The 25,967-nt window shown below is 42.7% G+C and overlaps 2 protein-coding genes across 2 annotated transcripts; both read right to left on the bottom strand.

The window, feature by feature from the left end:
• Positions 1–1,011: 1,011 nt before the first annotated feature.
• Positions 1,012–21,554, bottom strand: CENPI (centromere protein I). Its single transcript, XM_063416768.1, has 21 exons — positions 19,111–21,554; positions 17,704–18,017; positions 16,915–17,052; positions 16,451–16,569; positions 15,310–15,417; positions 12,894–12,942; positions 12,530–12,576; positions 11,762–11,851; positions 10,144–10,272; positions 9,729–9,893; positions 9,366–9,486; positions 9,074–9,162; positions 8,658–8,775; positions 8,494–8,558; positions 7,904–7,989; positions 7,367–7,502; positions 6,519–6,643; positions 5,431–5,479; positions 5,041–5,274; positions 3,139–3,180; positions 1,012–2,336 (listed from the first exon to the last, which is right to left on the bottom strand). The coding sequence occupies exons 2-21, from the start codon at positions 17,903–17,905 to the stop codon at positions 2,205–2,207; spliced, it is 2,244 nt and encodes a 747-aa protein (XP_063272838.1). The 5' UTR covers positions 17,906–18,017; positions 19,111–21,554; the 3' UTR covers positions 1,012–2,204.
• A 149-nt stretch (positions 21,555–21,703) lies between these two features.
• TMEM35A (transmembrane protein 35A) lies at positions 21,704–25,391 on the bottom strand. The gene is made up of 2 exons (XM_063416769.1): positions 25,064–25,391; positions 21,704–22,243 (listed from the first exon to the last, which is right to left on the bottom strand). The coding sequence occupies exons 1-2, from the start codon at positions 25,181–25,183 to the stop codon at positions 21,857–21,859; spliced, it is 507 nt and encodes a 168-aa protein (XP_063272839.1). The 5' UTR covers positions 25,184–25,391; the 3' UTR covers positions 21,704–21,856.
• Between the last annotated feature and the right edge of the window lie 576 nt (positions 25,392–25,967).

Genomic DNA, 25,967 nt, shown 5'->3' with positions numbered 1-25,967 from the left:
CTCAAGTGAAATGCTACTCAGATAGTTAGAGGGGGAAAAAGAGAAGAAAAATGTCCAAATGTCAAAAAAGATGAGTTAACACAGCATAAAGAGGCTAAAAGCCAATCTCTAGTGCCTAATAATACCAGACACATTTTTGCTGCATGGCATGGATTTTAAACAGGCATCTTGTCCAACAAAAACAAAAAACCAAACCTGACATTAAAATCAAGTTATCTGTCCTGTTGCTGTAGTTCTGCACCTCCAAGTACCCAGCCTGTGTATTTGAATGTCAAAACACTGCACAGTTTGCTTAAATACTTTCACAACATAGGGTATAATAAAGACCTGTGATGCTGCAAATCTTCCATAACATGATTCTGTGTTTTCTCAACCAAAGACCAACACCAAGGGAAAACTGATCTCAGGGACTAGTAACTTTAAAACATCAGTACACCCTAAAACTTCTGCTATAAGCTCCTTTAAATACATTTACACACATCACACACACTCTTAAGAGCCCAGGCATCTTTCACAAGTGAAATGAACTCTGCCAGCACCTTCATTCTGACAGGAATGCACCTTCCACAAACTCCAAACAGCACCCAGCCAACAGGAAGCCTTGTTTTCCTGGCTGTTGCTCCTTGGAGATGTTCTGCACCTGCTCCTTTCCCCACTGAACGAGGCTGCCATGCACACATCTGTCAGGGGGCTCAGGGAATCCCTCCAGCCTTGATCCTGTACAGAAACCTGGAGTGGAAGTACTGGTCAGCATCTGAAGACACCTGCATGGTTTAAGGACAACAGCTAAGGATTAAGGTGTCCTAGGTACTGCAGTACACAGCCTTTCCAGCATAAGAGGAAATAGCATTTCTAACATCTTTTTGAAAGTAGCTTCACAGAAAAATTATAAAACTCATTGTATGTTAGGGCCACATCTTGAAATATATTCACTTGGAAGAATTTTTAATATGTGGAGTTTCTCCTGTTGAGAAAATATAATCAGGGTTTTGAAGATCTGTTTCTCTTGACAAAAATTACCAAGCAGCACTTATACTGCTTGGGATGGATGAGAAGGGCAACACTTCAGACATTTTAACCAGAGGTACTTGATCAAAGAACTGTGGTACTCAACCAGTCTGATTTTGAGAGCATGAAGAAAGCAAACATTTTGAGTGGCTCCAGAGTCGCTCTCAGGACTGACTCCTTTACTGAATCAAAGTACAGATTCACAATGCAAAATTCAGTATTATCTCAAGTGGTTACAACCAACCCAACTCTGAAGTGGTTATAACCTTGTTTTACAGCAGAAGAAGAAAGTTCATTCAGATTTTGGAAATCTCTGTTCAGCTTCTACTAAGACTTAAAGTGAAATGACAGGAGAAGATCCATTTTGTGAAAGAGTTTTTTCAAAATGACACATTAGAAATATTTTACAGAACATAAATTGTATACATGTATGCAAATAATATACAGCACCTACAGAGCTCAAAACACAGCAAGAAAAGTTCTATTTGCACTTATTATCAATACATAAAATGGTGAGCTGGTGCAACACTGTGTAAGTGCTCAAATCAATAAACCACCAACTGAACATCAAGCCTTCCAGCTGTACAAGAACATCATTATCACCAAAGTTAGCATACAAAGTGTTCTGTTAGCCTCAAAATGAAAATTAATTTCAGAAAGGTCAGCTTGGTCAGCCTTTTAAAAGTCCTACATGGTACAACAGGGGATTGGGAAACTCAGGGTACAACAGGGGATTGGGAAACTCACAGTGCTCCAATCCAAGACACACCCAGCACCCCTGAAAGGCTGATTAAGTTGCTTCTCGTTACCTGCTGCTGAGGAAGGCAAAGCAGGTCAGGGGTCAACATTACTTATAAATGAACCACCACTGCTCACGGTGGTTTGGAGATGGAAAATGTTTGTTTCTCGATCAAAACAGATACTCCAACAGAGAAACACTAGGGTGAGAAAGGTGGATGTTGCATAACAGAGTTCACCAGCTTCAAACCACAGAAGTTGAGCAGGGACGAGAGGGGGTTCAGTGTTAGAGAAGCAAGTCAGCCTCAGCACCCTTGTCTTCACTTCCATAAGAGAGACGTCAGTACAAAAGTGCAGGTAAGAGTAATTGAGCTGTTTCTCTCCTCTGAGGAAGGAAGTCCTTTAGAGTCTGCTAGTCTAATTCTCCAGATGACAGAAGAATTCAGTGAGTCCCAGGGTCACATTTCCACATTCCCTGCTTTGCTGCGAGAGGCCTGGGAAACACGACTGATGCTGCTCTCAATAAAGACCTTCAGCCCCTTCAAACCTTGGGAGTAGAGATATTCCAGGTACCAGTCCCACTTCCTCCCCTGCAAACCAGAGAGAAGAGTCAGATGTGCAGAACAAAGCTTTACCTTTCCTAAGCCAATTTGAAAAGGTCTGCAAACTCTGCCTTCCTGTGGGACACATCCACATGATGTGTGTCATCTGTAAATACCCACAGATGTACAGGGTCACCTGCTGTTCCCAAATGCCCACAATTACACAATATACATTCTTAGACTGATCCATGATCTTTCTTTAATACAGCAGTTTTTATAAACCCTGCTTCTAGAAAAAGAAAAGTCTATTGGATCAACAGGGAATATGTCAGGAACTCAATGAAGCTGGATATTAAAGCCTTCCTTCCATCACTAGTGGTGATTCCTCCAGATCAGGTTTGAAGTACACTGTGATACAGGAAAGCAAACCAACCACCACTGCGTTTGCTCAGTGGAGGATTCCTGTTCAAAGCTGTAACAAAGCTACACATCTGTCTCAGAAATATAATATGAAACAGAGTTTGTATTATCAATGAACTTCAAGTGCATCAAGAATGTAACTTGTTCTGGAGCTGCAGAGAACCATAAACAGCCCTGTCCTGACACTGCACTGACTCATAGAGGAAATACATAAAATCTCAAATCATTAGCCACAGTACATAACTTTTCAGGTGTTGATGTCCTCTTGTTTGGCCCTCTTAAGAGACTGAATCAAAGGCTACAGCTGGAATTTTTCCCCTTCCGAAATTTTTCTAGAGCATTTGTGAGTTTGTTCAATATTTTAACCTCATACTCTTTAACACAGCTGATGAAAATTGCCAGCTTTATTTACTAAAACAAGAAATCTTACCTTAATTAATTTGAAGTTGAAGGTCTTATCATCTGGACAAATCTTAAGGAAAGGGAACAAAACAGTATCAAGTCAGAAAAAAAAGTATGTCCAGGGTTGCTGGGTCTCTGCTAAGTCCTCTCCTAAATCAGGAATTGCAGACATGCAAAGAAATTCAGAGATTTTTAATCCTGCTTCAGAGGGGCTTCCAGCATCACACCCTGTGCATAAGTGGCAAGGGAACATCTGGATCCTCTTGCCCTGTGCTGCAGCATCACAGGATAACAACAGGGAATATTCACAGGTATCTTTACCATTGTCTCTCTACAGCATAAAAGTTTCCCTTTCAAAACATCAGAAATTCACAACGAGAAGGAGCAAGAGGAGAGAACTGATGCTGAGATCTGTGCTTGTGTTCCCCCAGCGCTGCAGAGCAGCGCCCTCTGGTGCTCAGCACTGCTCAAGAAAACGTGACCCTGCAGCTCAACATTGCTTCCTCCTGCCATAAAACACATTTGTTGTAGCTGCTAAGCAAAATTTCTCCTAGTTCTACAGCTGGAAGAGAATGCAAGGATTCCCCACCAGAAGATTTTGGGGTTCTTTTAGGGGATTTTTAGGTTGGGTGTTTTTTGGTTTTGCGTTATGGTTGTTGGTTTGAATTTTGGGGTTTTTTAAATGTGCAAAACATACAAAGAAATGTATGTGTCCCTGTGCCAGGGAAGGTTTAGGTTGGATATTAGGAAAAGGTTCTTCCCACTGAGGGTGATTGGGCACTGGAACTCCCCAGGGAAGTGGTGACAGCACCTAGCCATGACAGAATGCAAGAAGTGTCTGGAAAACACTCCCAGGCACAGAGCAGCATTCTTGGGCTGTCCTCTGCAGAGGCAGGAGTTAGACTTTATGATTTTTGTGGGTCTCTTCCACTGCAGGACATTCCATGATTCTAGGAAGCCTCAGAACAAAAATTATGTGGACAAAAGATATGAGATATATACAACTTCTTTCCTTAGTCTAACAAAACCCAAATAGCTTCCTTGAGCAAAGACAAAATCTGAGTTTAATCAGCAGTAAGACACAAACTAGCTTGATTCAAGACACTGAGCACATAAAAAAGGCAAATTTGTCAAGTGTTTCTAACCAGAATTCTTTGCTTCAACTTCTCAGGTGCCCCTTGCTGCATTCCAGGAGTCACACCTACGCTTGCCTTGAGCCTGCCAGCATTTCTCACAACAAACTGGTGTCTTTGTGCAGCCCTCAGCCTACAAAACCTGGTTTCTTGGAGCAGCAAACACATCCTGGGACAATAACAGCTCTGGCAAACTGCTCCCTCCACTCTTCAGCAGCTGCACTGAACACAGGAGGGCACCCACATTTCAAGAGAACTCCTGACAGAACTCACACCAGACAAGACAAGATAGCGCCATGTTATCTTACCTCTGTACTTGAAGCAGCTACTTGTATTTATTTCTATTTTAATGAGCCAAAAAATCTACCACAAGAGCCAGAAAGCACTGCTGACAAATTCTATCATGAACAGCTGTGTAACATTTAACCTTGTATTTCTAGAGTTTAACTATTTAGATCACACTGCCTATTTTGTGGCAGAGTGCACCTTTGGTAAGCTTTCACTGAAGTGTCATTTATTTCATTAATCAACTACTTTAGTTCTATCTCAAAATTGTCATAAGTACAAATTCACATCCAAAACTGCTACACTCATACATTCAACTGCTTTCATAACACTCAAAAAAAAGACTCTTCAAATTGTGCCATTGATTTGACAAACACAGAATGCCACAGCAGCTTTTGAAAGCCCAGTTGCCTCTACCAGTCAGCCAGGACACAGAGACATTTCTCTAGAGAAACAGTCAAGACAGAACATCTGGTGCCATGAAAGATCCAAATCTTGGCCTGCACCTTTACCTGCTGGAGGAATTGAATAGAGTAGCCCATCATGGCTGGATGATAGACAATGTTAAAGCTGGTTTTTAATTCCTTCACTGCAGTTTTACACAGCAGTTTATCATCCATACAAAGACCTTGAGGATGAATATCCTTCTGGAATGCATTGGATGTCCACAGACAGCCCACCATGGCTATTATGTACTGGTTGTACTCTTTGTATGTCTGGTTACTGAACTTGAACTGCAGTACTTTCTGAGGGGGGAAAAGAAAAACCAATAAATAACATCCTCAAAGCAGCTGTGTGCTCCCTCCAGCCCTTAAAAGATGGCCATTAATACATCTCCCCTCCACTCAACCCAATTCCTTGCTAAACTCTGTTCTAGCACATAACAAATGTGTTCACAATACCTCTTTACTCAGCTCATTTTCTTTTGCAGCCACCAAGTTAGCTCGATACCTGGAAAAAAAAAAAAAAACAAAAGAAATTTAGAGGCCTATAAATTTTTACTACATGCCTGTGTTGAAAAAGCTGGAGGAAGGTATCAAGAAAACTTATTTCCTCCACGAGAAAGATCATCAAACTTTATTGGTGAAAGAGAGAGACATGAAAAAGAATGCAAAGGGACTTTATCACTTGGCAGACAGGGACATATCTAATAATATTAAATGATTCACACATGACTAGTTTGCCTGGGACAGTCACCTTCATAAATGCAATGCACAAGAATGGACACCCAGCCTTAAAATCAGCAGAGAAATGCAGTGTGTTTTTAAGAAGGGAGACTTTCATTCACTAAGCAAAGAAATGGAAGCCGCTGGAAATAATGCAACTTGACAGTTGTTCTATATAATAAGCACTAGCTCTTCATATTTCCTAGAGACCTTCCTGTCATGTTAATTACCCTGCAGATTCCTTAGAGAAAAAGCCACATGGAGAGCCCTGCACCAGCTGTCAGCTATTGGCCACTCTTCTCCTCAGATGCAGCCACTGGAACTAACAAGGCCAAGAAGTGCAGCCTTGGTGGTAGATCCTGCAGAGCAATAAACAGTGCTCTCTCTGGCCTTGCCAGCAGCACGAGGCAGTCCCAAATTCCTGGAGTTTGGAGGTGGAATTTGACAGAATTTGTAAGGAAAACTCAAGTGTAATAGTCAAAGTACAGGAGTGAGAAGTTGTATAGTTACTACTGTTAATTCCAGCTGGCTGACCTTAGTTCTCCCAAAACAATAGGGGAACTTCTTCCTTCACATATCAAAGATATTGAAATAATACCAGGAAAGAGGTCAGAATCCTGCTGGTTTGGATAACAGACTGAAAAAAAAAAGAGTAGGAACTACAGCTATAAAATCCTTTATCATGAAAGCTGGACACAAGTGGAATTTTTACCTTCGCCTTGCACAGCAAGAAGTAGATCCCAGGTTTTTATAACAAAGTAATTTCATTTCCAAAAGACTGAAAGAAGACAGGGAGCCCCTGCAGCCCACACATGTTGTAGTACCTGTACATAATGTGGCAGAGCTGATTCAAGTTGACAGAATCCATGCTGAGCAGTGCTGGGTAGAAAACCCCAGCAGGAGGCATTATCAGCAAAGGCAGGTTGTACTTCAGGTACATGTCACACACCTGCAGGAAAGAAGCACATCCAGGCTGATTATTACTGCCAAAGTAATAATTATTACTGCCAAAGTAATGATTATTACAAACTCCCAAGGAGGTGAGAGCAACAGAGAGCACAACACTGAATTCCAGCCAGATCTATCAACTTCAACATCAATTTTTAATGGACAATTCAGTTACAAATAGATCCCAGAACTATCGCTGTTTTTTCAGTTATTCCCAACCTAAATTGTACGAGCTGCTGCTGTTTTTACAGCATGGCTGGAGTTCACAATAAGCACAACTACAGAGAAAACATGAGGAAGCTGGAGAATAGACTTAAGGCTATTTGATACTGTTTAGATTGCCTACAGCACAAACTAGGAAAAAAACGCCCACATTTTCAAGGAAAGATTTAAGGAAAAAAATAAGGTATGTTGTTTGAAATTGAGCTGATCACTGTTCTTTAAGTCAGCATTAAAAAACAGGTTATGGCCTACTGTTACTTTTCCTTCCTCAGTTCACCTCTGAATTAAGAGCAACCACCTTCTAGCAGCATTTTTAGTTCTGCCTGTGGATGCAACAACAGCAGCTTTCACCTGTAGATCTACCAAGTATTTGGAATATTCTGGCATTTAATCACAAAGTTCTGTAAATTAGAATGAGGATGATGTTTTTATGCTCTAGCTTAAAAATGCTAACAGCCTTAGGAATACTTGAAAAGAAAGACAAAATGACTGGTATACACACAGTTCCATAGAAATCCATAATGAAGTACATCAAGAACGTGGAATTGTTTTCCAAACGCAGTGCAACAGTAGAGATCCGTCCCACAAAGTGAACCAGTTCAGCCACCACGTTCACCAGTTCAGAGAGGGTGGTGTTCCTGCAGCAATGACAGGGCACAACGTTACAGACCCCTCTTTGCAAACAGCAACATGGAAAATGGTCAAACAAAATTGAATTTGCCCCATCAAATACTCAACAAAAGACACTTTTCTTCAATACAGCCACTCATACATAGTTATCAGCACCATTCTAAACACCCAGTTGTCAGTGTTAGGAGGATTTTGAATTCTGGACATCTCAATTTCCAGTGTCAGCATAAATACTTCTAAAGGAAGACAAAGAACAGGCCTGACAAGGTAGCTTACAATATAACAGAATCAGCATTATTAATAACTTCTGGCTGGTCTTTATGCTGGGTGTTAGGGCTAGAGTATAGATCTAAATACACCAGTGAGCAATGCATATAACATTGCTTGCATCCTTTAAAGACAAACTTACAAAGAGGAAAACTCTGAATCCACTTGAATCACATTGCAATTTAACCAGTTCTGCAACAGCTCTTTCAGGCTCTCAAGAACACTGCACTGCAATAGCAAAAAGAAATCAGGTTGATGACAATGTATGCAAGAGAATAATTCTGAATAAACAATGCCTTGAGAATTGGCATATCCAAGGAAAGGTACCAGGAGTTTTCATGAGCAGTGACATAGTTGTATGGCCCCTAGAGCTGAATATATGTGTTGTATAGCCTTTTCTGGAGAATGTGAATTTCAAGTAGTGAAAAAACTACAATTAAACAGTTTTAACAAGTAGTTAAAACTGCAATAAAACAAACAAACTATTGTGTTGTGTGCTGTCAGTTCTTTTTATCTCCAGTGCCCCAGCTTAATTCCAGTCAAAAAAGGAAGACACCTTAAAGGCATCAATTTCCTAAAGAAGTTTAACTGTAAGTATGTATTTTATCCTGTTGGGGCACAGACTTCTCAAAAAGATGTTTCCTATACAATCCCTCAGACTGCTACACCTAACACAAGTACAGATAGCAGTATCAACTAGAAGTAAACAGCCATGGTGTTCACTTAAATTACCTTAAAGTAAATAGATGATGTGAAAAAGAGCTGTGCCAGGGGGTCACAGAGATATGACTTGATGTCTGAAAAAAATGAGCAAGCAGTATGATATCAGTGCACAAATTCTATGCCCCGAGATATCCCCACTGTCCAAGCTCGCCCAAAGGATCTGCAGCACATACCAGAGAAACTTCTGGGGGGGATCCAGCTCACGAGTCTGAGGATTTCTGAGCGGCAGCAGACGCCATCCCAGAGAGGGAGGGTCTTATACAGGAACTCTTCACAGGCAGAAAATCCCTCCTGCATTAGAGAAGCATTCAAAAATTCATCTGACTGCAGCTTGCCGTGCCCACGTCACTCTGGAGAAAGCAAGAGGCCTACACCTCCTTCCTGCCATCCTTGCCAGGACATTCAAATTATCATTCTTAGATTACTTTTCTTGCAGAAAACAAGGCCATTTCCAGAATATTGACTTGCCATAGGTAAAGGTATTTTTATCACTTGAGTCTCAGAAATATTACAGGAAACAGGTAGGTGCCACAAGTTCTTTAAGGGAAGACTTTGTGAAAGCCTTGCTTTCCACAAAACATGCTCTTACCTGCAAGAAACATTCTGCCTTGTAGACAGTTTCCAGGAAGCTCTTGAATTCTTCTTCATTTGGGTTATCAACCACACACCAGGTGCATTCTGAACAGGAGAGAATACTGTACTTGAATATGAACACAGCATGAACGAGCACAATGAGAAACCAAATTCAGTTCTCCTCCAGTAACTGTTTTAACACTATGTTATCACTGTAAATCTGAATAGCAGAGCACCATTACTGAAAAGTGAAAAGCCTCAGACATCCTTTAGCTCCCTACTTCACAAGATAATAGTAAAGTTCCTACCTTCCTGGAGTACCTGGCCCATCCAATAGTAGAGTCTCAGATAAACAGATTCATCTTTCACACAATTCATGTAATGAAGCAATAAGGGGTTTGTTAGCACTGAACCCATCTGGGAAGGAAACTGCAAGAAAAAAAAAAAAGAAAAGAAATATTCAGTATTTACATCAATAAACTGCCAGAGAATCTCATGTCCAGTCTTTTTACCAGCAACAAGATCATTCCCAGGACTCGTCCACCATCCTCAGTTAGGACTACATGTTCTGTTGGAGTTAGATAGCCCACACACTGCTCACACATAAACAGGGCATAGAGGAACATCCTTTGATCTCCCAAAACATTCACCAAGACCTTTCTTAAACTCACCTGTAGACGGTGGATATTTTGTAGGAGCTGAGGGAAGGTCTGCAGCTGCTCCACTGGAAAAGCCGTGTTTGTACTGTACAAATCAACATGGTTCTTCTCCCCAACCTCTCCTAAATTATTTGTGTTTGTACTGCTTGCAGGTATAACCAACTGGGAGTTCCATTTCTGCAGAAAGGAAACACAAATGACTCAGCTTCCAGTGTAACTGGCTGCACTCATGGACAGTATTGCCAGAAAGACCCAGTTTTACAAAAAAGGTATCCAGGCTTTCAGTATAATGGATTGTTGCATTTCCCTACAGTTACTCCTCCCTTTCCAGTGCTGAAATAAAGCCAGACTCCCATTATTTGCCAATATTCATCATGAAAACCACTACTTGGCACCTTCTGGAGTGTGCCTTAGGCCTGTAACATACCCTTTTTCGTGACTGAGGTTGAGATGTGCCTAAAAACACTGCCTGGGACAGGGGAGAGGCTCCCCGGTTTCTTTGTCTCACTGCAGTGATTGCTGCTTTCCATGGGCCCTCTGAATTCTTGAAGTAAGTCTGGAAACAGAAATCAGACATCCATGCAAGAAGCCAAGCTAAGACAAAGCAACTGAAAGATCAATTTCTATTCTGATAAACATTATCACAGTCATGTAGAGACACTCAGCTCTGCTTGGCAGATTTTCACAGCACAGAACTCTCATCATGCCTCAGTTTCATTACCTTTGGTCTACAATTCAAGTTGGGCTTTTATTAATTTATTTCCTTTTGAAACAACATCCCCCTTTTCAGAAGCAATCTCCAACACTTCTATCTTATAATCGTAATTCAAACCAATCATCAATTCACAGATTAAATCTCAAGTATACATTAAACATGACCAAGGTGTGTTCATGCAGTTAATAGAAAAATTTCCTGAATTCCGCATCAATGACACCCACATAACAGAACAATGCCTTGAGTAATAACCAAATACTCCAATTAATGTAAGTATTACCACAGAAAATTGGAAAAGCTAACACCTTTTCTGCACAAAAATATATTTTTGACATTTCAATGCCAATCAGTCTTCAAATTCTAATCAAGTGCCAAACCATCACAAAAGAATTCAGATTGGCTTGGACCTAGTTATTCAAGCTTTTTGTACACAACACTGTGTTCATAAAGACAGTTGAATAAATATTTGGGATCCAGTTGCTAGAAGTTACTGCAGTTCTGTGCATGATAAAAAATGTAAATTCTCCAACAGATGACTGTGCAGCACAATGCAAAGTATAAATTTAGAGGACAATATAAATACATAAGCAGATTGAAAGAAAACAAGTTTTATTTTATAGAAACTCAATTTGCCTGCATATAAACGAAAATGTCTGTTCTAAAAGCCAACAAAAATATTAACCTTTTAAGTCTATCCTACTCAAATAAAGTTTTGTTTTACAATTTAGGTCTCACCAGCTGCTGTTTTCTGTTGTGTATCTGGCTCTGCTACATGTTTCCACTTGGTCAAAGGGCTGAGCAGGCACACAGGCCTCTCTAAAGGGGATCCATTTTCTGCTGTTCCTTGCAGCTCTGACAAATCAGTTTGCTATATTTTTACCTGCTATATTTTTATTTTTTATATTTCTACCTATTTTTCTCTCTCCTATGACACAGACTTTCCAAGTGCAGAGCTACTTACTGAGTTCCACTGTCATTTGTACTTGAAAATGGCAGCAATTAGAACAATGCCTTGACAAATTAGACAGTTTGCTTCCTGCAGAATTTAATATTGTGTGAAACAAGTCAAACCCAGCAGGAACACCAAAAGAAGGATTAAAGTAATCCTCAAAATATAAAGGTAGATGTCATTCCTTACCAAATCATCTTATTATGCTGAAGAGGAAACAAAACACAAGGCAAGGAATCCTCATCTAAACCTGATTTTACTCAGTAAAAAGAGGAAATAGAATTAATCTTCACCAGTAAATCAGCTACAGCTTAAACAGAAAGCTCCATACAAATACTGTAGTAAATCCTGGTTTCAAATTGACTAAATTGAATTCCTTACCTTCATTTTCCCAGGAAGGGTTATGGTCACCTGTTCTGGGCAGAAGAGTTTGTAAAGTGATAGCAGAGCTTGCAGATGAGACTGCATTCCCTGTCAAATAACAGAACAAGAGGGAAAACATGTGGGGTGTGTTTTTAATATAGGAACTGAATGCTGTGTTTTAGAAGCAAAAAAAAAACCCCGTGATCAGTAAAAGCTAAATTTGTAGATCTACACCTCACCAAGTAACCATAGATAAACAACTGAGAGTGACAGAAACAGAAACTGGGGCATTGAAATAACTATAGGAAGGGGACTGAAAACCTTTCTGTACTCATAACAGATAAAAAGGAATTTAACAATCAAAGTGATAAAAAATAGTCTTCTGCTGTCTAAAAACCATGTTATTACAGCAATGTTTTTTTCTTTAAAAAAAAGGGAAGAAGGTCCTCTATAATCTTACATTTTTCAGTCATTTTTGGTACCACTTGAAAAAGGAAGATGAATAGAAAATTAAAGACTGTAATAGATAAATGAAGTTGCCCCTTTCATCAGAGATTTTACCATACGTGGTCACAAATCACTGAGCTTTGCATATATCACTGCATGTGCTCACAAAACACACATGAAAATTAGGGATGCAGGTGCAAGAGAGCAACTTTGATGCTACAAAGTCTAAAACCTACAATTCCAAGTCCAACCACTCTTCTCCACTCTGTAAAGACATTAGTCTTACAAAGTGCATAATTAACCACAGTTCAGACTCTACAAGATCTGAAATAAACTCACCATTTTTGCTTGGAGGTCAAGCAGTCTCCTAATCCGAAAAGGCTTGACTGGAAATACAATTAAGAATATAAAGGATTTTAAAAAGACCTTATCAGTCATTTAAGCAAAAGTTATATAAATAACATTTTTATTTTAAAATCATGACAAAGCAAGCAGAACCAATAATTCTTATTTCTAGGGTATTAGAGAGGTTTCCAATTCAGCAGGTGTTACACAAAATTACACCTGAACTAGCACTGATTCTTCCTTGCATTAAAAGCACAATATTGGCTAATCATTATATCAGCTGCATTGGAAGAAAGGCAGTACAAGCAAACAGAATTAGAAATAAAATGGTATTTCAGCTCACAAAGATCAGACTCACCATTTTCTTTCCTGGTCAGCAGGTAGAGCAGGTGGCAGATGTAGGGGCACTGCAAAGCAAACACAGCCATGAGACACAAAAATCAGCACAAGAGACAGCCCTGTGTATCAACTTCATTTCAAACTTCATCTGCACCATCAGTAACCATTTAATTTATTTAATTAACTTGGATCATTTCTTTTGGAATGGAGTCTAGAAATTACAAGAGTCAGCAGTGAAAGTGCAATTACATTTTCAAAAAAAAAAAAGGCACCTTTGAACCAATATACTTTTTTAGAGCTTTTAACTGCAGTTGAAGTTGTAAAGGCTTAAATTAGCTTCAAACTAGCTCTGGTGCACTTTCCAACTGGCCCATCATGTCTGAAAAAGCTATTTTAAACATCAAGAACTTTCCATAAATCCAGTTTTATGGAAAGATTATAACTAAAGTTAATCTACAACCATTAAAGACATTACAAGAAATATAACTCAGAACTTTGGGTACTTGTTTTAACCATAGAATATCCTAAACTGAAAAAATATTAACAGAATTTCATACCTAGCACAATTGCCAAGATCATCTTAGTATGCACTGAATCCAAACACTTCAAAATTTCTACATTTTACAGTTGCCATATGGCAGAAATTGCCTGAATGCTTGTTCTCTTTTAAGCTATATTTCAAATTAATTAAGTACAACAGCAATTAGTTTCTCACCTTATAAAAACACTGCTCTAAAATGTTTGGTTTTTTTTCTTTTTGCCCAAGGTATACAAGTCAGTGTCTGCCCAGCAGCAGGAGACTTTACCTGCTGATGTCTGACAATCTCAGAGACCACTGTTACTCTTGGGAATTTGGACAGAATAAATGGTCACACTCTCTGATACAGCATAGCAATTGTTGGAAACATGTTTAAGCAGATAGATCACAGCAATCTTACAGTACTTGCCTGTTTATGCATCTTAATTACCCAGCAATCTTATAATGCAAAGAGAAAATAAAAAAGGAAATCCAACTATCAGAAAATGGTCTCTATCCAACACCTACTCCAGAGCAATTCTAGCATTAATATGCATACTACTAATGAACATTTAGGTTTATTTTGTCAGTTCCTGCCTAGGCTGGGTACGGGTATAAAGTCTCTAAAGATCTTACCACATCTTAGTATCTAAATAAAGTAGTTTATTTATACAAAAGCACATATCTGAAGGCACGAGAGTTCTAAGAGCGGCCTTATTCTACAACCAATTACAAACCTAGGCAAACAAAGTCTAAACAAGACAATAACTAAAGCATAGAAATCTTAACATACAGAGTTCTAATGAAACAGCAAACAAAGCACAGAATTCCTAACAAGCAGAACTAGTAAGACTATAAGCAAAGCACATATCTGACATTACAGCCTCTAGGTAAATCAGCCTCCCATCTGACCCCAAGCAGGATTTTCCAACCGTGGGGTCACAATAACAGAAAGGGAACACAAGATCACAGATCCCAGACAGGGGTCCCGGCCGCAGGGATCACAGTGGCAGTGGAGGGGTCCCCAACTTGGCAGAGTTCCCGAAAGCAGGGCCGCAAGGACAAGGAGGGGTCCCGGGGTCCCAAACCCTTGCAGTTCCCGGTTGCAGAGACAGAAACCCTCACAGACTCCCCAGCAGCCCCGAACAGAGTCCCGGGGCAAACACCACAGGGGAAAAGGGAAGGGACAGGATCGCAGGGGCCAGGGAGGATCCCTGGGGTCCCGAACCCTCGCAGGAGGAAGGGACGGGACCCCAGGGCCCAGATCCCAGGCTACCTTTAGATGATACCTTTAGAATCCCATTCGGCTCCCTGGCAAGGTTCTTTCCTCAGGCTGCAGGAGGTGGAGGTTGGATCGATAGATCGGATTGATCAATCAATCCCTCCAATCCGTCCCCCTGACTGACTGACACAGAGGCTTTTTATCCCAAATTGCAAAATGCATATTCATATCTTTTATCTACACACTAACCAATCTAGGTACAATTCTAAAGTTCGTAAAACTATGAAAAACAGTATCAGAACCTACGCACATAACATATCTATTAACGCAAAACACTATCTTGCTAGCCTGAAGTTCTATCTTGTTATTGTAAAAAACCTCTATCCTATCATATATGAAAAACTCTGTCTTCCCTACATAAAGTTTATACGAGTTACAAACAGCAGTCTACCCTATTTTTGTTATGTCTTCACTCTATCACTAAGCCTGAAGCTGTGTCCTTCTACACTGAACTAGGACTTAGGGCATGTAAAGCTTAAAGCTAAGGGTTAGATTTCTACTTTATGCATTTAAAGCTTTTATACATTCTAATTTTTCTAAAGGCTTTAATTCTATCTCTGTACTTTTCACTCTCTGTGGAGGATCCCTGGAAACATGGACTCCGACAAGTTCCGTATGTTCTTCAGCTCTACTCACCATCTTCTCATCTTGCAGGAAGGAGAAGAAGAAACCATAGAGGGCATTAAGTTGTTCCTTGTGATCAATGAAGTCAAACATTGTGATCAGCCACTTTAAAAAAAACAGCTGCAGACAGGAAAAAACCCACATTACATTAAGTGATGGGCAAAAAGCAAGGCAGAGGAATCAGAAGGCAGCTCTAGAGACACGATCAGTAAGGATAAACACCATTCTCAAGGAGAACCAGAGAGCTACAGACAAACGGTTCAGGGGTAATTCAGATGAAGAAAGTCTGCCAAGGGATCCACCAGGTCAACAACTGGCCCAGTCACTGCTGTTGGCAACTGGGTTTTGGTTTCTATAACCATGGGGTCTTATTTGTGTATCAGTGGAATTGAGAGAGAGGGAATCCAATACATGGGACACACGTGGATTCAGCCTGGAGAAAAGGAGGCTCAGGGGGATCTTCTCACTCTTTAAACTCCCTGAAAGGAGGCTGAGGTGAGGCAGGGGCCGGTCTCTTCTCCCAAGTACAAAAGTGTAGGTCAAGAAGAAACAAGCAACAGGTTCTGCCAGGGAGGTTGAGACTGGATAATAAAAGAAATTTCATCACTGAAAGGGTTGTCAAGCACTGGAACAGACTGCCCAGGGAAGTGGCTGAATCACCATCCCTGGAGGGATTTAAAGGATGTGCAGCTGTGGCTCTTGGGGACATGGTTGGCTTGGCACCATTAGGTTAATGGTTGGATTCTGTGGCCTTAATCTTTTCCAATCTAAATGATTCTAGCATGTAAATCTTTGAGCAGACCATGTGAACATAAAAAAGACTCTTTTCCTAATGTTGCCACAACCAAGGTGCACATAACCTAAGGGATGTCTCACTGAAATTAAAGGATGCCTCACACAGCAGAAGTATTTCACAGAAATGTTGGTGGAGACACCATTCTTGAGGAGTTCGGAGATACAAGACAAGCAGGAACCAAATCTCCACTGACACTTTTCATGTGTTTCTTAGTTCCCACTGCCATTCCAGCAATGGGCATCTCTGCCAGTCTTGGTAAATGACAATATCTTGTCAGGATTTTTGACTCCTCAAAATAACCTGTTCTTATGGTTCCTGTGCAGAAACAGTAACTACTGTAAACACTTACTAAGTTACCTGTATGTTGCCTGAGCATTTGCCGACACAGAGCCAAGACACAGCTGTAACCACAGAACTTTCTGGAATCACTGAGGCAGGAATCAGGCTCTTCAATAAACGAGTATTCACTGTATCAGCTGGAAAAAAAAAAAAAAAAACTATTTCAAATAAGATGGTGTTCATGTACCAGGTTCTTCAATATTGTTTTGCAGCTTAGGTCAAAATTCCCTCTGAACAAAATTATGTAGAACATCCTTGCTTAAAATAATGGTGTATAAGAATTTAGTAAGGACTCGCCTATGCCTCAAAATGATGACAAATAACTAATTCAAGCTTAACAAAAGAAAATGGAAAATACACTGAAGCATGCCAGAAAAATTAGTTTTATGCTACAGAACCATAAACACATTCTCTCAGCAGGTTTGATGAGAGGGGAAAGGCACATTCACAGGAGATACACCAGCAGTATAAAAAAGCTGTACCTAATTTGCCACTGAGCACCACATTCAGCAGTATCTCAAACCCTTCAGGAGGCAGCCCTTGTTTTAGGGCAGTGCTTTCCACAGCATCCAAGTGTTTCTGCAGAACGTGGTTCTTCTTCAGTGCAACACGGTCTTGAACTAGGAAAAACCAACAGGACAAGCACAGGATGAGACATCTTCTGAACAGAAATTAACTTAAAGCTTCTCTGAACTGTCCCTGTAACAGACTCCTTTTTCTTGACACAGTAACACAGCAGAAAAACTTCTAAGACATTAAAGAAACATTAAATAGCTCAGGGATTAAAGAGGGGAAACAGAAGTAAAATTATTCTAAAATTATTAATATTTAATAAGAAATATGTAGAGAGACTTCTTACAAGAGCACATAGTGACAGGACAAGGGGAATAGCTTCAAACTGAAGGAAGTTTAGATAGGATATTGGAATGAAATTGGATATACTCTGGAGTACAGCATCAGCTGTGAGGGTGGGGAGGTCCTGGCACAGGCTGTCCAGAGAAGCTGTGGCTGCTCCATCCCTGAAAGTGTTCAAGGTCAGGCTGGAGGGTGTCCCTGCCCACAGCAGGGGGGTTTGGTCCTTCCAGGCCAAACCATTCTATATTACTCAATTTTTTACATAGTAGTAACACAAAACCTCTAAGACATTAAAGAAATAATATATAGCTCAGGCATTAAAGAGGAAAAACAGACAAAAAAATCGATTTTTTAAAAATTAATAATGTAGTTATTATCATCTCAGTCCTAGGTAGCCACCCAAAAAATTCTCTTACCTTTCTCCAAGTAGCTCAAAGCTTGCTCTAGAGACCCTTCCTGGCTATCGTGTTTCTGATCATTATTAGCAGATTGATGATTCTGCAAACTTTTTTCAGAGTCAGTTCTTCCTCCTTTTCGCCACGCAGAGAGATCAGTTTGGCTTTTATGGCCAACGAGCCGAGGCTGCTTTGGGGTCCTGGAGCCCTGCCTTCGCTGCATCCTGTCAGACTCCCCGGTGAGACTGGAGAATTTTATTCATTTGTCATGTGAGAGCCAATCCTTCATTAGGCAAGAAAAGAGATCAGCTGAGGAATGATGGAGAGCTGGGTCCCTGCAAGGAAAAGAAACATGTGCTTTCCCAACAAGCAGATTTTAGAAGCATCCTGCATAACACAAGGGTGAATTCAGAAGAAATAGTTTCGAGCTGACTGCTCCCCAAAAGATCAGACAAAAAAGTGGCATTTTCTCCTCAATATGCTGGAGACATCAGCCTTTTACCCACAAAACAGGAAATTTTGCTACAGTTTCCTGAACTTGGTAGAGTATGCACCCCTGTTCCTGGATTGCTGGAACCTATTTTTCCTGACACAATAAAACAGAATGACTTTCAATTCATACTCCCTCTCCACCTCTCACTTCCTTACAAGGTTAGAATCATCACTATTTCCCTAGAGGTTTGTTTGTTCCTTGCCTGTGAAGCAAAGCTCGGTGACCACACTTCGGGGTACAGCAACAGCTTTCTATCAGCTCCCTCAGCACTTCCTCTACATGTGTTTTGTTTCCTTTTGTCGTGCAGGAGCTCTACCAGAAAGATTTGGTGAAGAAGAGAGCAGCTGGAAGGGCAGCTCTGGCTGACAGCGAGCCCAGCCCTGCGCATCCCCTCGGTGCCGACACCAGGAGTGTGGGATCAGCACTCCTCACCCTCCTCCCCTGCACCCCCTTCCCCTGCAGCCCCCACCGCGACTCCCCCAGGGCCACCCGGTGCATCCCGAGGGGACGGACGGGGTGAGCCCTTCCAGGCCCAGCCCAGCACGGAGGCTCCGGCACCCTCAGAGAAGTGGTGGGGCCCCCCGGCCCTCAGTGGGGAGGCGGGCCGGGGGAAAGGAGAGTCACCACCCCCTCCAACGGCTACTGACCAGCCCCTCCCACTGCCACTGGCCCTCCCGCTGCCCTGGCCACTGACCATTCCCCGGGGCAACTGACCCTCCCGCTGCCCTGACCACTGACCATTCGCCGGGGCAATTGACCCTCCCACTGCCCTGGGCACCGACCCCCGTTGCCACGACCACTGATCCTCCCGCTGCTCTGGCCACTCACCAACCCTCAACCACTAACCGGCCCTCTACTGGGGGCACTGACCACTCCAGGGCAACTAGCCCTCCTGCTGCCCTAGGCACTGACCACCCCTTCCCACGGCCACTGACCACTCAAGAATCGCCTCACGCCGGCTCCAACCGTCCCCGTATTCAAACCTCGGCGCCGCCGCCCAGCGCATGCGCACTGACCGCAGCCGCCCCTCAGCGCAAGCGCCTGCCTGGCGTATTCCCTGCCGCCCGCCTCGCAGCTGCGCATGCGCAGCACCGCCACAGCGCTCCGCGGGCGGGAAGGACGGCGACGCTTCCGCCCTTCCTGCGCCGGGCGCTGCTGCGCATGCGCGGTCCGTGCTGGGCGGGAATTCCCCGTGAGGGGAAGCGTTCCGTCCCCTCAGGTGTCTCCTCATCTGTTCGGCTGGGAACGGCGGCCTAAGATTTCGTTTTAATAAAGAGAGGGGACGGGAAATAACGCACTTATAAAGAGAAGCAGTAATTCTTAGGCCGACCGGAATGAAATGAGAGGCGTGGAGATAAGATAGAAACGCGCATGAGGGGAAAAAATAGAAATAAAGAATTGAAGAAAAAAAAAGGAAGAGTAAATTAGCATCGAGGTCTTGCAGAAGGAGTGGATCTGTTCTTGTCACTTCCAGCGAGCACAGATGGCTGGAAGAGTCCAAAAATAGCTGTTTTATGCTGCAGGGCAGTGATAGAGGTCAGCCCGCTAAGATAAATACAGAATTCTTGTTTCTGGGCTCCAAGATGAGTTGTGTCGCGCTGTAACAAAGAACAGGCAACCACTGCTGCGAATCAGTTGTTCATATCCCTGCCAGTGTGAAAAAACATGAATTTTTTAGTATTTGCTGAACAGTCTGAAGCTTTTACAGAGATAATCTTTGCTCCATGGGATGCCTTATTATTATCATCTCTACAAGTTTCAGTGAGAAATGTTACAAAAGATAAACACAACCAGTGTTCCCAAAGGTTTCCTGGGTTAGATGCCCAGGTGAAAGGGCAGTTCAGTTGTGTAGGAATGCACAGCATGGTGTGGGTTTGAGTTGGTAGTACTTTCATTTGGTTTTGAATTAAAACACAATTAATAACCCCAGCCAGGACATGGTAGTCAAAGCATCCTTTGGAAAGTAAAGGGAATTCTGTAAATATGTTTTGGATGACCGTGAAATAGTGTGTGAGGATGAGATTGTTTAACAGAAATGGCCTGCTGGTTCCTTTGCTCAGAGTGTACATCTGAGAAGAGAGATTTAATCTATCTGGAGCTCTGGGAGGAGGCTTTTTCAGCATATATATATATGTATGTATGTGTGAATATATATACAGAGCTGCATCTGTTTTAACAGCAAACTTCAGGAGAAAACTGCATATGAACATCCATCATCAGTTTTTAGAGAGATACAATGTTGACGGTTTACTGGAGTTACTTTTTCTCACCGCTACATTGAATTGTAGCAGAAATTTATTTGAGACTGTTTCAGTAACATACCCAAGTGTCTCTTTTAAATATCTGTGGTTATTAATATATAATCAAGTAAGAGTTTATCTGACTTCCACTCTGCATCACCTTGTCTCTCAAATTGGCCTGACATGATTCTGCCCATTTTAGGTGGAGTGTTTGACGACAGGGAAATGTTTTCAGACACGTCTCTCAAATAAGAAATTTGTTTCTGTAAAGACATTTTTCTCCAAATTTCAAAAAGTTTATTTTTGTGACTAATTAAAAAAAAAAAAAGAAAAAAAAAGGAAAAACTGAAAACAGACAAACATTAAGAAAACCAGACAAATTTCAGAGGTAACACATGCTCCTTATGACACTCTAAGATTTCAGATACAACACAGGGATTCAGGCTCTGGTAACAGGACTTATCCCAGCTCACTGAGGCTGTATGTGGGATGAGCAGTGAGGTACCTGCAATTGTTCAGACCCTCATCTACCAGAAATAAACAACAATTCTATAAAGTCACAGTAGCTGTGGGGCAGGGGAAAAGGAACTTGCAGGGAACTGGGGAGCACAATGCTACTTGCATCAGAGAGATATTTTGGAGTTGTTTGGGCAGTTCTGCTCCCCATCCCTTCTCCAGGCACCCTTACTCTCTGCCAAGAAGGGTAAAGAGACACCACTGCCTTGTGTGAAGCAGGCAAAAAACTACTGTTATCAGGCCATTGTCCCGGTTTTGGAGCCTCTGCATGGAAATCAAATAAGATGTAAACAGAGCATCCCATATTTTCTCTGGATAACCATTCCACAGAAAGGACTGGGCACAGAGGCAGCAAAGCCCAAGGAATCCTTCTCTCCAACACAACAAACAGCATTTTTTGGTAACAGGGTCCCTTTTACTTCTTGACCATGGAAAGGGAAATGCAGATGTGTGTGTGGGGCTGCACAGGGACACTGGTCATGTCCTGCCCAGCCACTGTCTGGGCAGCAACAGCACAGCCAGGCCAGCTCTGCTGCCGTGGGGCTCAGGGCTGGTGCTCAGCACCCATCTCCCCACTGCAGCAGTGCCAGGGTAGCCTGACTGCCCGCCCAGGTCTCTGCCCAGGGTCTCAGGCTAGTTTTGCAGCTCCTGCTGAGGCCAGCACTGCTCCAGCTGGGTTGCTGACTGCCTCCAAGCTGTCCCTGTGGAAGCTAGCTTGTGTTTTTCTACATTACAGGGCAGCAGCAAAAGCAAGACTACAGTGTAGACATACCTTGTATCTCTCAGACCCCAAGTGCAACTTTATTTAGACAGACAAAAAAAAGAAAAAAAAAAAGAAATGCAAGTAGGTAAATAAAAACCAAATTTTCTGGGTGATTTTGGAGAGAGCTGCCTCGAGGGTCCGTGTTTCCTCACATGCACTCAACTAGGATACCTTCATTTTGCCTTTCTCAGGAGCTGCTTCGTGGATGAGTGGCTGCTCATCCCCGTTCACCGACAGCATCCTCTTCTCCGGCGGCAGCTCCTCGGGCTGGCGAGCGATCAGCAGGCGGCAGGTGAGCAGGATCCCAAAGACCAGGGCGTGGGCATAACGCTTGAGGGGGTCCCCCACAAGCTGGTGGAAAAAGAGCACAGCCAGCACGAGGAGGAGGAGCAGGAAGTTGGCCACGTCCTTGGGGCGACCAGGCACCAGTGTCATGACAATGCCGCACGCCACTTCCAGGGCGCCGATGCTCTTGCGGAGGAGGATGGAGCTGACTCCCATCTTCTTGAGCATGGGCAGGGCCCGCACGTAGCTTTTGTATGCTCGTTTCTGGAATCAAGCAGCCAAGGACACCGTGTGAGGAACTGAGGGCAAAGGTGACTTCCATTGAAACAGACTGATGTGCAACATGACCTACAAATTATTTCAATTGTCACAGACCCCTCTGGTACAAACCCCATCTGTAAAGCTTCTGTTTGGGGCTATATTAAACCATCAATCTGCAATTCCCTCTTTCTAAGTTGTTGTCTCCTCACTGGACAACAGTTCTGCAACCTCTCATCCATCTTTGGAACTACAACCAGGCCAGGTGTTCCTTACCCTGAAATGTGAGGTTCTGATTGCTGGAATTAGCAGTGCAGAACCATGTTTTTTAAAAAACCTCTTTCTAAGAGTACCTTGTGCTTTAAAATTGACTAATACACCCAATACCTGCAAAGCCAAAGCACAGCAAGTAAATACAAGTCTCTCTCTACTCCAAAGCAACTTACAACATCCCAAAGCAACTTACAATATTCCAAAGCTACTTACAGTAGTTATGGGCAGTCCAGGCTTAGGGTGGGACTAAACATCAAAGCTGAGATTCACCAGTCCTATCCCATGCTCACATACCTTTATGATCCTTTCTTTCCTCAGGTGAAAGCAAGTTGACATTTGACATTATTTGCTCCCTGGTTTATGCTGGATGTAGAAGCAGTGTAAGTTGCAATACTCAGCCTGCTTACAGAGCTGCCTCATTCTTTTGGGGAAACAAACTTTGTCCTTATACATGTCCAGGTTCTTGCATTTGAACATTAGGTGCTGGTGGCCTTACTGTTTTGTTTTGGGTTTTTTCTCTTTATGTTTTGCAATCAAGTATTTCCTTATATGTATATATATTTAATAAGGCTCCTATATTCAGTGTGAGACACAGAAATTATTTCCACTTATACTTGAGTATAATATCCCTGAAGACATTTTTGCCATTGTGTTCCCTGTTTTCTCAACAGCGGGAGGGAAATGGAAGCCAAATCTCAGCTACAGGATTGTTCAGCTCTCACAGGCTCTAATCACACTGTGGATTTACTTCCATACAATTTTGGAAACGTACATTACAGGCATACAGAACTTTCCCATATCTCCATGGATTTTGATGCTTCCTTCTGAGAGGATCTGATGGTTTCACAGGTGGTTAAAAAATATCCAGCATTGTCATTTTTGCTACAAAATAATTGAAGATCTCATGACACATTTCCCCCAAGTGTTTGCATTGTAAAGATGTATTTTAAACATCAGCAACGAAAACCTCAGAGCAGAATATTTTTAAACAGCTGTGAAAAATACAACATTTTTAAGAAATGTACTATAAGCATGTCCTAGAGTACTCTGGTATTTTAGATATTTTAATAGGCAAGCTAATGTGGTTTTTGTTGAATGAAAAACTACAAGTTTGGTGTTTTAGGTAGATAACAGAGGTTCTCTGTTTGCTGGGGGCAAAAAGCCATCCTTATGGATTAGCAAGGTCAGGTTTTTCCTGTCTGCATGACCTGACAGACCACCACAGTGCATAGCACAGCAAAGGCAGGAGAGCCTAATGAGCCATGAATATGTAACAAGATGTGCTATGAAGAATAATGATGCTGTGTAATACCTGCTTTATAAAGCCAGAGATCACTCCTACCTCTAGGCCTGACTCTTCATAAAGTAGAAGGGGACACAGAAGCAAAATATTTTACAGAGCAAACGTTTTGCAATGCTCCTAAAGTCTCTGTGCCTTTTTTTTTTTTTCCCTGAGGCAGAAGCTTAAGAGCTTTGTTTTCTAGGGGTTTTACCTCATATGTCTCTTGCCCATGAGTTACTTCTTGGGGATTTTCCTCTGTGAGATCCCTGTGCTGGGCTGCAGACTAGGCACTGCAATTCAGATGTTATTTGAGAGCTAAGGAAAAGCAGCTGGGCAGGTGGAGCAAAGGGAGAGAACAGAATGTGCTGGAAACTTCCAGCACTGTTTTTTTAGGGGCACGAAAATTATACTAATCTTTTCAACCACCACAATAAATAACTGGAAAAGGGGGCGGGAGGGGGGGCAGGAGAATAAATAAACACAGATGAGAAAGCAAAATGTGGCAGCCAGTCCCCCACCTGCCTGCAGCTGGCAGCTGGCAAAGCTCTGCAGCAGGGCTGGCCCTGAGCAGAGAGGAGCATAAACCACTTCACCAGGTGAGAAATGCAAACAGCGACTTCTCCGTCCTCTCCTCACCCCTTTCCTCTTAGGCAAGAGCGGGAGAGGCTCATTTCCCAGGCCAAACAGAATAATGAGACTATTAATAATACCGTCCTCTGCCAGCTAAGAATCTCAAAGCATTTCACAATCATTAATTAATCCCTGCACAAGTCTGGTGAAGTAGGGACAGTCAGTATCATTATCCTTGCTTTAAAGCATCCAATTTTGAGGATGAACATCTGCCAGAGCAGGCATCTGCTTTTCCTACCCCCATCCAGTGGATGGATTTCTCCTCAGGGATCAGCTGTCCCTGCCTGCTGCATGTCTGGCACTTGTGCAGGCCTTGCTTTTAGAGGCCTTTGTGTCCCCATCTTCTGCGGGCTGTGTGTACTGAGCCACCCCATCCTCCCTGCCTCCCTTCCCCATCCTTATCCAGCGGAGGTTTCTCCGTGGATAGGCTCAGCAGGAACCCAAGCGAGGGCTGCCAGGATATCCTGGGGGCTGCGTATTATTGGCTTCTCTCCATGTCTATCAAGGAAGGAGTCAGATCAGCTTCTTCCCTCTCCGGCCCCTTGCTCGGGGTTCCAGGGCAGACACCCCCTGCATCCCCACCGCTCCTGCTGCAAGGCGGGAGAGCCCTAAAGCACGTCCCTCCTCGTTGCCCGACTCACCATCTCATTGTAGGCATCCCTGCTCAGCCGCGGGGTCAGTTTGATTGTCCCCATAAAGACGAAGAAGAGCCCCAGGGCCACCGAGAGGGCGACGATGGTGATGGTCCTGGGAGATGCCATAGAGCCGCGGGGATCCGGTCCTAGCGAGGCCTTGTGGCTCTGGCTGCCAGCCCGGCGGGGAGGGAGTCCGTCACCATTGAAGGCTGTAGGAATAAAGCTGCAGAGGCAGGAGGATGACAGCGGGAGGGGATTCAGCCTCCTCCACTCAGCAACCCCTGGGTCCTAAAGCCCTGCAGCCAGAGCCAGGCAGCTCCAGTGCTGGAGCGCGAGAGGAGCTCATCCTCTTGTTACCTTGCGTGTTCCATAAATCGCCCACAGAAACCCGAAACTGAGTCAATTCGAGGGACGTGGGATGGCAGCCAAAGGCAGAGCACAGTTATTCAGTAGTGGGAAAATAAGGACATGTTAACAGAGGGCACAGGAGTTAACGTGTTGTCGAGGAGAAGTGGGCAGGGGTCTCTTGTACACCGAGAGCTTTCAGATATTCAGATGCTCATACATAGCAAACAACATATTGCTTCATTTATTTGCACCAGGAAAGAAAAAGAAATGTTTCATCCCTGTGGCTCTCCTGGAACCTGATGCTCAAAAGGGAAGGTGAGGCCGCTTTTGTCACCCGCCCCCACTGCAGATAAAACCTATCCTGTATGTTCAGCTATCCAGAAGATAGTGGAAAGGTTTTATGATCCTCCGGTACTTCCTGATTTAAAGCCATTGTCTCCCCTGCAATTAATGCAATAAGTTTCCTTGTGACCAAAGCCAAGCAGAAATCTATTCAGATCTTGCAGTGAGAAACCAAGGTATAATTACATGAAACAGAATTGCTGGAATATTGCATCCTTTG

This window comes from Prinia subflava, chromosome 20 (genome assembly GCF_021018805.1).
Source record: "Prinia subflava isolate CZ2003 ecotype Zambia chromosome 20, Cam_Psub_1.2, whole genome shotgun sequence".
Classification (NCBI taxonomy): Eukaryota; Metazoa; Chordata; class Aves; order Passeriformes; family Cisticolidae; genus Prinia; species Prinia subflava.
The sequence above is the reverse complement of the archived record's forward strand: the minus strand, read 5'-3'. Positions and strand labels throughout refer to the sequence as shown.